The sequence below is a fragment of the Dermacentor silvarum genome, chromosome 8 (assembly GCF_013339745.2).
Source record: "Dermacentor silvarum isolate Dsil-2018 chromosome 8, BIME_Dsil_1.4, whole genome shotgun sequence".
Classification (NCBI taxonomy): domain Eukaryota; kingdom Metazoa; phylum Arthropoda; class Arachnida; order Ixodida; family Ixodidae; genus Dermacentor; species Dermacentor silvarum.
The window spans coordinates 159,633,294-159,650,873 of NC_051161.1; the positions used below are offsets into that span (position 1 = coordinate 159,633,294).

The following is a 17,580-nucleotide window of genomic DNA, read 5'->3' on the forward strand; positions in this document are numbered from 1 at the left end:
AATATTTACAACCTTTACACATTCACAGCATCTGAATTTCCTATAATGACAAGGCTATACCCAGATAAACACCACCAAGTTGACGCAAAACGGAAAGGAAGCCGTTCGAAACTTTCAGTAACATCGGGTAAGGCACAACACATGCTTCTGTAACAGGTCATTTATAGGAAACTGAAGGTAATTTCTCTTTCTTCAACGAGACAACTTTTAATAAGGGCGCGCCCGATGTGTTCGATGTTTCCTACACCTCCTGGGCACGGATTACACGGATGTGAAAGGAAAAACCACACACCTTGTTCCCGCCTTGATCCTTGGGTCCTCGCTGTTTACACCAGGGGACACTTGTGTCGGAGGTGACGCTGAGCATTTCGCATACTGTCTGTTGCTAACGCAATAAAATAACATAGTGAAGGTTTCCTAGCTTTTTATTAAATTCGGTCCACAGTACTTGGCCTCTGACACGTTGTAAACAGTCGTTGTATTACACATGAGTTCAAAGGCTGCACTGCAGTTGGCGCTGGCCTCAGCTTGCTTGTACGAGCCCCTCTTCCATTGAGTCCATTGTGCAACCCAAAGTTCGCAATATTTATTTATTTCTCTCAATTCAGCTGCAAACATAAGGATACTGTGAGCAGGAATTCCTTGATCAGTATAATAAGTATAATATAAGTGTCAGTATAATACTACAGATCATTCTGCGGCCTTTACGCTAGACATTTGGCTGAAGCTTCGTGAGTTGTCTCTCAACACGTTGAAGATTATTCTAGGCGATCGATGTTACAAGCAAAAGCAAAGACACAAATGTTGTACACTTCTGAAGTTAAACGAAATAAATACTGCAGAACGGTGCGTTAGATTTCATTTCGCTTGAGTGCAACGCAGCGAAACGAAGACAAAAACCAAGGAGACAACCAAACAAGACAGCAAATCCGCATGATTTTTGGCCAGTCGTCAAGAGTGAGTATGGGCAAATGGTTTTAAGATCATCATCGTGATCATCAGATGCTCGCACATAACCGGTAGAGTTCAATGCGAGCCCTTCAATTTTAGTACATTCCCCTCAAGTTAGGCTGTGCGACTGAGCTTCCCGAGATAAGTTTCCAAAGAAATTTCACACTGGAATACATTTTTTTATCCACTTGTACATCCTGGCTGATGTTTTCCGGTAAATCAGCATCAGATATTTATTGTACGGTTGCTATACTGTTGCATGAGCGCACGATAAGAAACTGTTTAGATCCTGAGCAGAAAATTGGTGTGCAGAGAACCCATTAGTCGTTCTTAATTTTCGTAGCTCATCGGTATAGGCTGAACATAACGTAAAATTAAACTCTGGCACTGGCGCCAACTTCAGGCTATCTCCTTCCCTTTTGTTGTCACCCTCAGTCATTTATATCCTGAACAGTGCACTTCCACTTACCCTATCTACAGAAACGTCGCCACAATATACCACATCTCCTGGGCATGTCGTAATCGGGCTATGCATTCTACCATACCCACAACTACATGTTCCTACTGGGAAACGTTATCAATTTCAAGTCTCGAAACGCAACGATGGGTCATCGGCCGGGCAGAAGACATCTCATAGTTAGTAAGGGTCCTGGGTGAATGGCTCTTCCTACCGAGGACTACCACCTAACCACTTTACAAGAAAAGTTTTCTCTACTCTCACACAGGTGAAAATACGGCACGAATACTTTCACAGGTATGTAAAGGGAATAAATAGAAAGTTCGTGTTATCAAGGAGAAAGGGTGTGGCAGCTTGTTTATTTATTCATGCAGCAAAATTGACGATTTATGGTCACACAGTTTTTCCCAGTATGTCTGCGGATCATGCTACAGAAGAATGATATGGTCCATAGGTGTCATAAAGTGCCACAAACTGGCTCTAAGCAAGAATTTCGGACAGACAAGTATGATCTTGATGTTCCGCGCCACCTTGTGTAGTTAGCTGTTTGGCCGGCGCAGTGCTGTGTCCGATGACAGAAAGCCCTTCTGGTAGCATCTCGGTACTAGTGAACAAACGTGTACAACGGGCCAGCAGGCAAATCCTCCGTTGGCTCCCGAAGCGTGGAATTCTCTCTGAGTCTTAAGAGTACTATTGTTGCGCATAGGGACAAGGATGCAGGAAGGCACATGAAAGACACAGACACGGTGCTAAATTCCAAGAATATGTTTTATTTCCAATTAATATGCCTTACTTATACCTTTTGACTCACGCATCAGGGAACACGTGCATTGGCATAATCACTTATTGAACAGTTAAAAAATTAGCACAAAGGATATTTAACAGACACCACTTGCAGAAAACAGAAAATGCTAACACTTTGATGCTATAAGCTCATGCGCAGAACTTCTAATTCTTTATTTTAAAATGCAGTCGACCGTTTGCTAACGCATGCACCACCATCCTGGCGACCCAGTCTGCTTCTGTAATCAGGCTAGTTCACTCACAGTCGTTTTTGCCGAGAATGTTCGTATTTTAAAAAACGGACTGCAGCCACATTTTATGAAATAAAGACAAAAAGACTATCTAGTGTCATTATTTTTTATTTTGTTACAGTGCTCATGCAGGCTGTCTCACCTATGTGACCTTTTTCCTCAGCTTCGTGGAATGCAATATATAAAGCATGCGCCGGCATTCGCCATACTTCTTACGGTGCTTTTTTCCCATATGGCTTTAGCGACTTTTCCTACATTTGTTTTCCGACAAAGGCTACATAGTTTATTTAGTCTCGAAAAGACCATATTGATGTTTGCTTGATAGGCTATTTTCTTTAGGCTATGCGAAAGACAGTGAATATAAGTGACTACAGCAACCTTTCTCTTGTGAATTTTGGACCTCCTCCCATTGAGCACGGGCCTTCCCGCTGCTGTGTCTGTTTGGGACGACCTTCTGCATCAGACACCTTGGCATGCCTTGGGTAGCCTGCCTCGCGAAGGTATGTTGTCTGCAACCTGATGCTTGCATGCATTAAATGCTGGGAGGACATTTCTGAACTGATGAAGACAGCGTGACGACGATCGTATACCACTACTGTGTGACGACAACGGCGTGTCGGATGATGAAGTTAGAATAATGAAGACGGAATGACCACGAACGCATCGCGGCTACTAGCAGATATCTAGGGGCCAAAGCAGTTAGACAACATGAGCCACTGGGTCGCTGTAGAAGGCGCGATGACAACGGCGTGACACGAGTCGATTGGCGAAGCTGGAGACACGACGAAGGAATGGCAGCGACACTCTCACAACGACGGTGTGACAAAAAATGCATGATGATTGTACGACAGCGATGGCATGACGGCGACAGCATGACGGCGACAGCATGACGATAGTCGGATGAGAAAGCTGGATTGACGATGATGCAACGTCCACGACAGCATCACGGCCACGAGAACGGGCCTAGCGGCCCAGTCTAGCTTAGGCCACTTGGTCGGCTAGAAGGCATGGGAATGACGGCGTTACGAGAGTCGAGTGACGAAGCTACGAATTCCGACGATGAGCACAAAGCTAGCGACCAAAGCTATCAGGCAACTTGGGCCAGTGGGACGGCGTAGAAGGCGTGACCATGACGGCTTGACGAGAATCCTATGAAGAACCTCCAATGACGATCTCACTGGTATCACGACCACAAACAGACCCCTTGCGGCCCAATATGCTATACAACTTGGGCCACTGGTTCGGCCTAGAAAGCGTGACAGCGACGGCACGACGAGAGTCAGATGAGGTAGCTGGAATGAAGACGATGGAGCGTCCACGATGGCATTACAACCACGAGCACACAACTAGTGGACGAAACTAGTAGAGAAATTGGGTTACTGAGTTGACGTAAGAGGATATATCGATAGATAGATAGATAGATAGATAGGTAAATAGGTAGATGGATAGATAGATAGGCTCAAAACATCTCAAGTACGGAAAGAATGGTAATCTCTTTAAAACGACACCATATGGTCTTTAACGACAAAGCCTTCCTAAGTGAGCTACCACCCCCTTTGCGTATCGGTTATGTTTCTGGCGTCTTATCGTGGGCTAACCCTGAGATCTGTAGCCTTAAATTGTGGGCCGATATCGCCAGCTCGTAAGTTCGAATCCTCCTCCATTCCACTACGATTCAGGCATGGAGTGGCGCCTGACACTGGCAAAAAAATCGCCGAGAGCTAGTGGGACTATACTAGTGCAGGTGCAACCAAATTAGGAAGGCCCACTAAGCGTCAACCAAGTCACTCCCTCACCAAAACAGGAATTGGCCTCCCTGGTGCAGTATTCGGCCACTACCTCCCTCATCACTCCTACAATTAACCCATGGCCCTCAGTCCCCAGCGGCTGCGGAGCACCTGACCAAAGGTGGCGGTCATACCTGCGACATGGCAGAGGGTGCTAAGAATCTCTGGATCCGGACAGGCTGCCACTGGAAACTGAACCTGGCAATGTTCAATACGCGCACCCGCTCGAGTGAGGCTAGCTTAGCAGGTCTATTTGAGTAATTATCAGGCATTGCCTGGGATATTATTGGCCTTCGTGAGGTTGGAAAAACTGGTGAGGCTTATACAGTGCTGAATAACGGGCACGTCCTTTGCAACAGAGGTCTTCCAAATAAGAGAGAATTCGGGGTAGGATTTGTAGTCGATAAGTACATAGCGGGCAACATTGATGAATTCTACACCATTAATGACAGGGTAGCAGTCGTCGTAATAAAGCTGAATAGGAGGTATAGAATGAAGGTAGTACAAGCCTACGCCGCAACCTCCAGTCACTATGATTGAGAAATAGAAGTTTTATGAAGACGCTGAATTAGCAATGAGAAGGGTGAAAACTCAGTATAATGTAGTCATGGGTGACTTCAATAAAAAAGTGGGGGAAAAGCATGCTGGTGAGCAAGCAAATCCCAACTACGGCATCGATTCTACGAACGCTAGAGGATAGTTGTTGGTAGAATTCGGGGAAATGAATAGGCTCCGAATAAGGAATACCTTCTTCGGGAAGCGCAGCATCAGGAAGTGGACCTGGAAAAGCCCTAATGAAGAAACAAGGAATGAAATAGATTTCATACTCTCTGCCGATCCAAGCATAGTGCAGGATGTAGAAGTGTTAGGTAAGGTTAAGTGCAGTGACCACAGGTTAGTGAGGTATAGGATTTCTCTCAATTTGAAGAGAGAAAGAGTGCAATTAGTCAAGAATAAACAAGCCAACCTAGACGCAGTAAGGGTAAAAACAGACCAATTCAGGCTGGAGCTCGCTAACAAATATGCAGCTTTAGAACATGAAGATGAAGTCAACATAGGGGTACTGAATGAAACCATAACTAGGCTGATCTCAGAAGCAGCAATTAAAGTAGAAGGTACGGCACCAAGGCAACCAGTAGGTAAGCTCTCCCAAGCAACACGGGACCTAATAAAGAAACTACAGAAAAAACAAAAGTGGCAAACTCGAGATATCAGATAGAATTCGCTGAACTGTCAAAACTGATCAACAAGAAGGAAGTAAGGGATAATCGAAATATATTGTGGAAAAGGTTGAGGAAGCAGTAAAATATGGCCGCAGTATGAAATCAGTGAGAAAAGTACTTGGCTTAGGACAAGTCAAGATGTATGCACTGTAAGATAAGCAGGGTAATACCATCAGCAATTTTGATGGCATAGTAAAAGCAGCGTAAGAATTTTATACTGACCTGTAGAGTAAGCAGAGCAGCCAAGATACTTTCATTCGAAGTAGTGATGAACAGAATACAGAGGCTCCTTCTGTAACTAGCAATTAAGTCAGAAGGGCCTTGCAAGACATGACCAGGGGAAAAGCTGCTGGAGAAGATCGAATAACAGTCCGATTTAATCAAATATGGCGGAGATAGCATGCTTGAAAAGCTTGCGGCCCTTTATATGTTAATGCCTCCCGACTTCAAGTGTACCAGAGAGCTGGAAGAGCGCCAGCATTATACTAATCCATAAGAAGGGAGGACGTTAAAGAATTGAAGAATTAGAGACCGATTAGCTTGCTTTTAGTATTATGTAAAATATTCACCAAGATAAATTCCAATAAAATCAGGGCAACACTTGACTTCAGTCAACCAAGAGAACAGGCTGGCTTCAGGGAGGGATATTCTACGATGGATCATATCCATGTCATCAGTCAGGCAATCGAGAAATCTGCGGAGTACAATCAACCTCTGTATATGGCTTTCCTAGATTATGAAAATGCATTTGATTCAGTAGATATACCAGCAGTCATAGAGGCATTGGGTAATGAAGGAGTACAGGAGGCATACGTGAATACCTTGGTAAGTATCTACAAGGATTCCACAGCTACCTTGATTTTCCACAAGGAAAGTGGAAAGTTGCCTTTCAAGAATGGGGTCAGGCAAGAAGACAATCTCTCCAATGCTATTCACTGCATGCTTAGAAGTATTCAAGCTCTTAGACTGGGAAGGCTTAGGCATGAGGATCAACGGTGAATATCTCAGCAACGTGCGGGTTGCAGATGACATTGCCCTATTCAGCAGCAATGGAGACGAATTACAGCAAATGATTGATGACCTCAACCGAGAAAGTGTAAGAGAGGGGTTGAAAATAATTATTGATACGGAACAGCCGCCGCCACCGTGTGGCTACACTGAGGAGAAGGAAGACAATGGGTTCCCGCTTGCTATAGCGTCGCCACTTTGGCCTCCGTTATCTTCCCTGCAAAAAGATTGTAAATAGCCTTGGGGATCAGTTACACTTAACATTATTTGGTGGAAGTGCCGACGTTCCTTCTACCCGTCATGGAGCTTCGCAGCAGTCGCAACGGCGCCACTGAAACATCGGCTCCTGCTGCCGGCACTTCGTCTACGCAGACGTCTCCGCCTGCAGCTCCGACCTACGTCACCGTTTGCCCCCCTCATGATCCTGGTGTTTTCACCAGAGTCGGCAGTCCTGATGTCGACGACTGGCTCTTCTTATACGAATGTGTCAGCACCAGTCACAAGTGGAATCCGACTGTTATGCAATGCCAACGTTCTTTTCTACCTCGACGGAGCTCCACGGGCATGGTTCCAGACTCACGATGAAGAGATCTCGAGCTGGGATCTCTTCAAAGAGAAACTCCGCTACCTTTTTGGCAATCCGTTTGGTCGCCAACTCAATGCCAAGAAGGCCCTTGCAAGTTGCCACACGTGTTTAGACGTCGACCGAGTCCTACGTGTCGTACATTCTCAACGTCTCGGCCCTTTGTGCCAAGGCTGACCCGAACATGTCGGAGGACGAGAAGGTTAGTCACGTCCTCAAAGGCATTGCCGACGACGCCTTCAATTTATTGGTGTTTACAAACGTCACCAGCATCGATACGATCCTCAAGGAGAGCCGCCATCTCGAGCATGCTAAAAGCCGCCGGGTATGCCAGCACATCACGCGACTTCCCAACACAGCTGCTACGTCATCTTGTGACGACCTCTTCCACCAGCCTTCGCGGTGTGACAACTGAACCCGCATCATTCGTCACGAGGTCGAAGTTGCACAACCGGCGGCCCCTTCATTCCCATCATCTGATCATTCTCCAGCGACGATCGCCTTGATCCAGGCCGTCGTCCGTCAAGAGTTGTCTAACGTCGGCCTGCACTCCGTTCGTTCCGTGCCCTCGGAACCTCTTTCTCACCGCACGTATCCACCCCGCTCTGCTTACTCTTCTTATGGACAGCGCAACCCGTCCGAATGGCGAACCGTGGACGACAAGCCGATCTGTTTTAACTGCCGCCGCATTGGACATATCGCTCGTCACTGCCGCAGCCGCTGGACTTCTCCGACACGCGTTTCTTCTGATTACCACACTCGTCCCTCTAGCGCGTCCTTTTCCTTCACTCCTTCTATGACCGACCTATCATCTGACCCTGCGACACCTCTGACATGACCCCGTTACTCCCGCTGGCCTTCTCCCTCCCGCCGTCAATCTCGTTCGTCCCCGTCACGCCCTGCTGATTCTCCGACCGGAAAACTAGACAGTGCAGCTTCTCGAGGTGAAGCTGCAATGACGACATTGGCACGAAACCCTTGCGTCAACTTACCAACGAACAAGAATCTTTTGGACGTTCTCGTCGACAATGTTCCTGGTTGTGTTTTGATTGACACCGGGGCGCATGTGTCCATTATAAGTGCTGCTCTTCGCCGTCGGCTTAAGAAAGTTCTGACGCCTGCCCCGAAGCGACCTGTACGAGTCGCCGGCGGAGGGACTGTCGCTATTGTTGGCATGTGCTCTGCTCGACTCACCATTGCTGTGAGACACACCGTCGTTGTCTTCATCGTCATCGAGCATTGCCCTCATGAACTCATTCTCTGTCTGGATTTCCTCACCAGTCATTCTGCCCTCATTGACTGTTCGGCCAGTTCACTTCGCTTTGACTTACCTCTTATTGCCGACCCTGTGGTCCCGCCTCCAAAAGATTTGAGCTGCATGGGTTTTATTCGCCTACAGTCTCACGTGTGACACACGTCGACTTGTTTTCCTCACCAGCTGTACCACACGGCACTTACGTGGTCTCACCAATTGCGGCCGTTATACTTACCCATGGTGTTACCATGCCGCACACTGTGCTGACAATTACTGGCAACCACACCTGCCTCCCCTTTGTCAATTTCGCTCTAACCGCGCAAGTCCAGCCTCAAAAGATCTCATTGGCTATAATTACCGCTCTGCAGGATGATGCGGTTGAGATAGCTACAGTTGAAGTTGAAGCTAAAGTTGAAGCTACAGTTGAAGATCACAGTTGAAGATAGCTACAGCTCAGCCCATACCGTAACGCCACCTCACAGCAGTGACGTCGACATTGAGAAGATGGTTTCCTCTGACCTTACACCTGCTCAAGCTAAAGCCCTCCGCCGCGTTCTTGAAGGCTATCGCGACGTCTTTGACTTTGGCAATCGACCCTTAACTTGTACAGATGGGTTTGCACAAGGCTTACCCTACGAACGACGGTCAAGAAAGGGCACGACGCTCCTCCACTCCGCAACGCACAAAGGCGCTACGGCAGGGTTCGTCGACTCTCCGACACGGCGCAGAGAGGGCTCCGGAGTCAGATTGCCAACAAACACGGGTTTATTCACCCAAGATACAGCACAGTGCGACCGTCACGGCGCTTACAGGCCAAGGTTCACCGTTGGACCAATACCGGTCGAGTACGCGCGCTCGCTGTGGTTGGGCTAACCGGGTAGCGGTCCGCCAAGCGCGAGAACGAGGAGTCGCGACAACAAAGGTCTCATGTAACCACCTCGTTGCGACCCTGTGAGCATCTGCCGCGGCGAGGAAGCGCTCAGCGGACGAGAGCTCAGGTGGAGAGGGTGCGCGGGCACCGCCACTCGGGAGGCCAATCAGGGCGCGTCCCGATTGCGTGTTCTCGCGGGGCAAGTCAAATCCCGGGGGGTGGAGAAGCACGGTTTGCGCGGGAAAGTAGCTCCGGCACGCTAGCCGTGTCCGCCATGTTGCCGTTACGGCAGCGGTTCCCGGAGATCGAGCTAAGCAGCACGCGAGCTGGGGGACGAGGCGCGGGAAGGCACCTCGATTCCCACAAGGTCAAACGTCCGTCGTGACCCACCGCATAAATATTGGCGATGCGAACCCTATACACCGACGTCCATATTGTCACTTAGTGCCGTCACTACTACGTGACAATATCGTGTCAGTGCTTTGCAACGAGCTGTTACCCAACAGGAAGTTAAAAAGATGCTTTAAAATGGCATTATCGAGCCTTCCTGTAGTCCCTGGGCTTCTCCCGTCGTACTTGTCAAAAAGAAGGATGGAACGTGGCGCTTGTGTGTAGATTATCGCCACCTGAATAAAATCGCAAAAAAAGGACGTTTACCCTTTGCCACGCATTGATGACGCTCTAGACTGCCTGTGCGGTGCCACCTGTTTTTCTTCTATGAAACTGTAGTCGCTATTTTTAATCGCCCCTAGTAGCAATTGTTCAGTTTAATGCCGAAGCTGGCATAACTAGCAATGTAACGATTAAAAGAGGACACGGGGAACCGTGTACGAGCTCGTCGAAGTCTGACATGTCAGCGGTATAGGAGGAGGAGAAAAACGTTTATTAAGAAAAAAAAACAAAAAAAAAAACAAGCAGGCGTCTTCCTGCTTGTGTTGGGAGGTGCCCTCAGTCCAGGGCTCCTGCGGCTCTTGCTGTCTCGCGGGCCCGCCGCACCAGTTGTTGCTGGTCATGAGGGTCCGAGCTAGTCAGCACGGCCTCCCACTGCTCGGGTGTGGGGTTGGGTATATGCGGGACTACCTGTATTTTGGGGCATGCCCATGTGGTGTGATATAGGGAAGCGTAGGCGTTACAAAGGGGGCATTTCTACGAGTACAGTGCAGGGTGTATTGCGTGTAATCTGCTTAAATGGAGGTATGTGTTGGTTTGTAATTGTCGCCATGCTACTGCGTCTTCGCGTGAGAGGGTCTTGTGTGGGGGTGGGCATTGTCGTCTGTTCAATCTATGGTGTTCTAATATTGCGTTGTATTGTAAAGGTACAGGCTCCATAGATGCGGCCGTATCCCTCTCTTGTGGCGCCCGGGTGGCATGAGCTCGGGCTACAGCGTGCGCACGCTGATTTCCATGGAGGGACTCGTGTCCTGGAGTCCATACTATTTCAACGTCGGGTAATTGAGAGGCTTGTTTGAGGAGTGGGGCGGCGATGGAAGATATTCTGCCTCTGGCATAGCTACGGCAAGCTGCTTGGGAGTCGGTAATAATTGGAACGTGTTCTTTGGTTTGACTAGAGGTGGCTGTCTCCTCCGCTTCGAGGGCGTTGGCAGTGCGGACTGTCATCGAGACCACCTCTTGAAGGTTATGGTCGACAACGCTGACTGCCATGGCTGCTTTTCGGGGGCACTGCTCGGCATCTGTGTATAGTATGGTGGGGAGGTTACCGTACCTTGTTTGAAGAGTCTTTGCGCGAGCTTTGCGACGGCCGGCATGATGTTCCGGGTGCATGCTTCTGGGGATGGCGGCTACCTTGATATGCTCCCAGATGTTGGGGGCCAGATTGATTTTTTGTGGCCTCGGCCCTGTGTTCGGTAGCCTAGGCGCGCTAGGAGCTTCTTGCCTGTTGGTGTGAGGGCTAGGCGTTATCGTTGGATTGTGAGGTGGGCGTCTATGATTTCTCTTACTGTGTTATGGACTCCTAGGGTTTCGAGCTTGAGTGTGGCTGTTGCCGGTGGTAGGCCCGAGCGCTTGCTTGTATGCTTTCCGCAGAAGCATGTCTAGCTGATCTTTCTCTTTGAGAGTGAGGGGAAGGTACGGGGCAGCGTAGGCGATGCGGCTGATTATCAGGGCCTGGACGAGCTGGGTCACGTCGTCTTCTTTCAGGCCGTGTTGTTTGGAGGTGATGCGGCTGACCATTCGCATGACTTGGAAAGTTGTCTGCTTGAGACGTTGGATGGTGTATGCGCCTCCGCCGTCCTGTTGTATATGGAGGCCGAGGATGCGGACGCGATTTACAGTGGGTATTTCTTTGCCGTCGAGGGTGAGTGCAATGTGGGGTACTTCATTGAGTTTTCTACGGGATTTCTGTCGAACGACTAATAGTTCCGACTTCTCGGGGGAGCATCGGAGACCGCTGCTTCTTGCACAATGCTGGACGACGTCCGTCGCTTGTTGGAGTGCGTCTTGCTTTTCTCCTTCAGAACCAGTGGTGGTCCAGATAGTGATATCATCGGCGTATACTGCGTGCCTGATTCCTGGTATTGCGTTGAGTTTATCAGGTAGCTTCATCATAGCAATGTTGAAAAGGGTGGGTGATGGAACGGCACCTTGTGGGGTTCCTTTGTTGAGAGTAGGTAACGTCGGGGTTCTGAGTGAGCCAATGCCTACTGTGGCCGTGCGGTTGGTTAGAAAGGCGCGTACGTAGTTGTAAGTATTACGACCACAGTTGTTAAGACTTAGGTTTGTAAGGATGGTATTGTGAGCCACATTGTCGAAAGCGCCTTTAAGGTCTAGTGCTAAGATCGCTCCGGTGTTGTGTGGTGAAATGTGTTCAAGGACTTGTTCCTTCAGCTGAAGGAGAATGTCGTGGGTAGAAAGGTGGGGCCGGAATTCGAACATCGTTTCGGGCAGCAAGTGGTTGGATTCTAGGTAAGGTTGAAGTCGGTTCAGAATAACGTGCTCCAGAAGCTTACCTAGGCATGAAGTCAGTGAGATTGGTCTAAGATTTTCTAAGCTGGAGGGTTTGCCTGGCTTTGGAATGAGGATGATGTCAGCGTGCTTCCAATCCGCTGGTAGCGTACCCGCCTCCCAATGATGATTAAATAGGTCAGTAAGAGATTGAATGGTGCCGTCATCCAGATTGCGCAGGAGCTTGTTATTTATTTTGTCCCTGCCTGGGGTGGTGTTTCGTGTGAGTGCATGGATTGCTTGTTGCACCTCAGAGATGGTGATCGGCTTGTCCAGGTCGTGGTTGTCGCCTCCGCTGTACGTGGGAGGTTGTCCCTGTGTGGGTTTGAAATCTCCTATGTACCGCACCCTAAACTCTTCCAGGATGTCGTCATCAGAACCCGGATGGTTGTGGAGGAGACGTTGAATTGTTTGCTGGCTGACTGCTTTGCTTTGCGTGGGGTCAAGAACATGGCGTAGTAGCGACCATGTTTTGGCCGTGCTAAGAGTGCCCTGCAACTTATTGCAGTAGTTGTCGCCAATTCTGATGGGTGAGCTCCCCAGCATAAAATTCCGCGGTTGCCGTGAGTTTCGCTATACGTAGTCTCAGTTTCCGGTTATGTTTTTGCCGCTTCCAACTCCTAACAAGGCCTCGACGGGCCTCCCACAAGTGAAGGTGCGGGTCTACTGCCGTAATGTCTGTGGTGAGTGTGATCTGTTTTGAATGTCTGTCTACGTCTTGCTGGAGCTCTCGTACCCACTGTTCGAGATCCGCAATAGCCCTCGAGGAGTCATCCGCTCGCTCGTTGCGAAAAGCTGTCCAATCTGTGAGTGTTATCTTTTTTATCGGGCGGCGCGCATGTGTAACGTACAATGTGGTGGCAAGGATGCAGTGATCACTGCCCAGGGTTTCCTCCGTGTTGTGCCAGGTGGCTTGTTGTATCCATTTAGTGAGGGTGAGGTCAGGGCACGTATCTCTGGAGACGCTGTTTCCTAGACGTGTGGGGTATGCGGGGTCAGTGAGGATGGTGAGACAGTGCTGCTGTATCATATACTGGAGTGCAGTACCTTTTGGTGTGGCTGTCGTGTAGCCCCATGCCTGGTGAGCCGTGTTGAAGTCGCCTACTATAAGTAGGCTGTTGTTTTTGGCTAGGGTAATTGATTTGGTGATCAAGTAGTCGAACTTGGCCTGCTTCTGCTTGGGTGGGCTGTAGATGTTCAGTATGAAAAGGCTCTTTCGGCCTCTTTTGGAGGGGTAGGATCTCAATTAGGTTGTGGTCGACGTCACTACCGTCTACTGTGTGTTGTATTGTAGTGAGCGTTTTAGCGGTAATGATGAGTGCCGTGTGTTTCTGTGCATGCATGAGCCGTTTCCCGTTCCGAAATTGTGTTTTCGTTCTGGCGTGCATACACAATGGAGTTGTGCATTTTGGAGGTATTAATGAACGTGGGCAGCAGTCATAGCAGAAATCGATAGATTATAGAGAAGATGCGATGGAATCATTTTGAACAGGGAAGTACTTACAATTGCATGGCTGGATTTGGCATGTATGAGTGTTCTTGCGCTATATAGTGCCCCAAGTTTTCATTTAGGGATCACTTAGTGCAAACCACAGGCGTGCGCTCTGAGGGGGGGGGGGGGCGCATTGATCCCCCCTATGCCTATGCCTATGACTGAAACAGTGTAGCTGCTTGTACCAGCGTACATGTATGTATTGTTTTTTGCATACTAATGGCAAAAAGGAATTTTGAGCATATGTGCCGCGCTATTGTGTATTGCTCCTAATTGCAGGTGTGCAACGCGGAACTACACATCCTTGTTGTGGACCCCCGGCTCCCTGGTTCGTGCCACGACTCTTGGGTGTGGCAGCATAATCCACTGCGTGCGCGCCTAGCCACACAACTGCAGCCTGGCGAGTATCTACTTGGTAAATATCCGTAATGTGTACTCCTTACTAGGGCAGAGCACTTTGGTTGGTAACAACTTTATTGATAGTCACAGGAATATTTATGTCACAGGAATGGCAAGTTTTCATAACACATTCATAATTTATTTATACAAATTGCAGAGCCCCTAGACAATCACAGGGATGTGTTTGTACAGTGGAAAATACATTAGAGAATTTGTATACATATCAAGTACTCCTCCATGCGGATGGTCAATGTTTCCACATCACAACATCCGACAGATTATGATAATTTAAACACAAACGAAGTAAAGTTATACAAAGAATCCTTTAAAAAGAATGCCACAACCGTGGACTCGGAAACAATTGTACCCTCTTCACTGTGTGAGAGGCTCCAAGGCTGCCACTTATTTACAGTAGTACTCGTGAAGCAGTCTTAAGGCAATGCGGCATGCCCCTTTGTCTGTGAAGAACGGCATTTGCTGCTGCATCCTAGCTATATATAGCATTGTTCTCTGCAATATGCACATTACAAAATGCTTCTTTCCTCGTGAAACATTAGAAATGCGATGCTACAACAGCTTGTATGTTTTCTGTGCATCCTATGATATGCCACTTGCTGTGCATGTAGATGCAGCAGTTATTTTCTACTCAAGTCAATACACTGAACCTCTTTTTGTTTTGCCATACTTTGTGGTTACAGTAATGAGGAATTGGCACAAAGTACTTCTTTCCTAGTGCAACATGAAACATGGCAGCAACTGCAGCCTTTTCTTTAAATATCACATGAAATATAAAATGGAAACATCCCTTGACCGATCATAGTTAGGACAGACTTGATGGAAGCAGTACATATGATAGGCACTCTGTGCTCACCATCAGGAAAAGGTTTGTATAATTTTCATAAAACGCACCAGAATGATTGCAACCGCCGCATCCTGTGGATTCGGGCGCTCGGTGTACATTGGTAGGAACGAGGCAATATGCTTGCTAGCCACCTCTTGTGCTAGGTGTATGAAAACTTCCGTGCAAGCATGAATACGCAGACGCAAGCAAGTAAAGCGTAATGAATGTGGATCCAAACACAAAAAAATAATATAACGCTGAGTGCATGCTGTGACATTACACTCGTCACATCCTGTCCAAATGTGTAGACGTAAATTAACGTAAAAGCACAAAAATACAAAGGTCAACTTTACCACACGCTATGACGACAAGTACATCACAAACCTTGTACGTACAGGACGCTACACGTAGCAAAGCATGTGATAACATTGCAACATCAGCATCACCCAATTCGTTTTCACCACGGCAGATAAAACTTGCAGTTACATTTAAGTGATTCTGCAGGAAGGTATGACTTTGACAGGTACGTCCGTTCCCTTCTCAGTGTTATGAGTCACTGACGAGAAGCATTCATTTCTCGACAGCAATTATAGTGCGATGCTAAAAACAGGTGAATCATAATTGTAGAAAGGTGAGTGCAATTGCCAGGTGTGATGAAACATAAATTACATACCTGAATAATTGGCTCTGCAATCTCGCAACACCCAGAACGTGTCACGCTTTAAACTTATTCTTGCAATGACTCACTTGGAACGAAAACTATAGGAAACCAATCACCGGCGTGCTGCAATGATGACGGCCATTTTCAATTGTGAAACTATGCAACTTGAAGAGTGGCTAGTTTGGTGCTCTGAAAGAAGACCACATTGTAGTTATTGCACCTTAGCCTCACTGTGCCGAAATGAATGTATCACAGTGCAAACACTATGCGGTAATGTTTAATAATGAGTGCAGTAAGCTACAAAACATAGTGAAGGAATATAAATATCACAGTACTAAATCCATACACAGAAATCGACAACTGCTTGTAATAATTCCAGTGTGAATGACTAGGCGTCTTCAAATTGTGTAAATAAAGAAATCACGCTGGCGTTGCAGCTGGATTAGCATAAATAGAAAGAGGAAAATACTGCAATACAAAAATGGGTTCACGCATTACGCCTTTCTTCCAAAAAATCCTCCTGTATTACTCATAAAAAGCAACAATCAAATTTAAGCACTAAACCTCAGAGTGAAGCAACAATAAGTGCCTAAAATAAAAGTGAAGTTATAAAATTCAAAGGACAATAAATGAATAACATAAACTGAACTCATAAAACACAAACCACAATAAATGAATAAAATGAAATTGAAAAGGTGAAAATAAACAATGAATTGTTTGAAATGAAATGAAGTGCCAGGGCGCGCACCTTCTCCAGGATGCCCTCCTGAGCCGCTGCCGTCCTCTCTGCCGCGACAGCGAGGCGGGTGGCGGATTGTTAGATCTTCCGCAGCAAAATGAATAATCATGGTGGAGCTCTTCGCATGAGTTGCTGATTACTCGCAACCAGCTCATAGCTGGAAGCTGCTGTTGTCAAGAATTGCAATGTGCACAACATTTCTCGATCTCCCTCGCTGTAGCCACTATGGTGTCTATCCTCCCAACACATCGCATAGCCTATGGCAATGCCATTAAAAACTACCTCCTTTCCCCAAACCTTCATGCCTCCTATCTACTCCTTCCTCCGAGTGACTGACCGCCGCAACCACCCTTCACGACCAACGATTCCTTGCGGACTTCATCGGCATAGCGCTGAAGCACGCCGCAAGCGACGCCCTGGACTGAGGGCATCGATACATTTTTTTATATCAGAATAAAAAAGTGATTTCTCTCTCTCTCTCTCTGTTGAAGAACCACTGGCTTGAATGCATCCTTTGGCAGTGTCAAGCGTCAATAACTTACCAGGTGCAGTGGCCACCCTTTCCATGCCTGATGCGCCGCGCGGTGGATTCTCTGCCGCTGTAAACACATTACAAGTTTACGAACTGCACAAACATTTGGCGATTATTAAAACAGTCATTCCTCTGATGCTTACGTGTCGCTGTGCACCTCACGCACGCAGCCTCGTCCGTAGCCTGCTGGTAAATGTCATAAGCGTGTCCCTTCGCTACGTGGCTATTCGTTACACTGGCTATGTTACAAAATTTAGTACTACACATCTGCGGACATATTCTGCAATTACTGAGTGCTTAATGATCACATGTATTACCGACCTCGTGCACTTGCCCGAAGGCATTTTATTTCTGTGATGATCAAGTAATCCCATTTTCCCGTAAGCGCAGCCAACTGAGATTCTAGTTGCTGAGACCTACCTGCTTTTCCATTCTCTGCTACGGTATTTTCCTGTTCACCAACAGTGTAGCGTTACGCTAAAGATACTACATACATATAAAAGTCCGGCACCGTTCAGGAACCCAGGATATTACGCCGGCAGTGTGCTTACCTCTTGGTAGGGGAGGTCGGTGACGCCACGGAAGCGGACCGTGCCCGTCAGCTGGAGCACTCGGTGCCGAAGCCGGGTGCTCGACCCCCTCCAGTGCTTCTGAAAATACACACCAATGTTAAAGGAGAAATCACCCAGACCATTCGACGGTCACTCACCTTTGCTCTTGGGCGATAGCGGTAGCGTCGCGGCGGGCCACGTAGACCTGCTGCTTCCTCCACCAGTCCTGCCACTG

The 17,580-nt window shown here is 47.8% G+C and overlaps 1 protein-coding gene across 1 annotated transcript in view; it reads right to left on the reverse strand.

Moving 5' to 3' along the window:
* Positions 1–417: 417 nt before the first annotated feature.
* Positions 418–17,580, reverse strand: part of LOC125947756 (uncharacterized) — a 353,840-nt gene continuing 336,677 nt past the window's right edge. The window contains exon 5 of the mRNA XM_049673030.1: positions 418–608. Within this exon, the coding sequence (XP_049528987.1) occupies positions 418–608 (191 nt within the window). The remainder of the gene's footprint in view (positions 609–17,580) is intronic.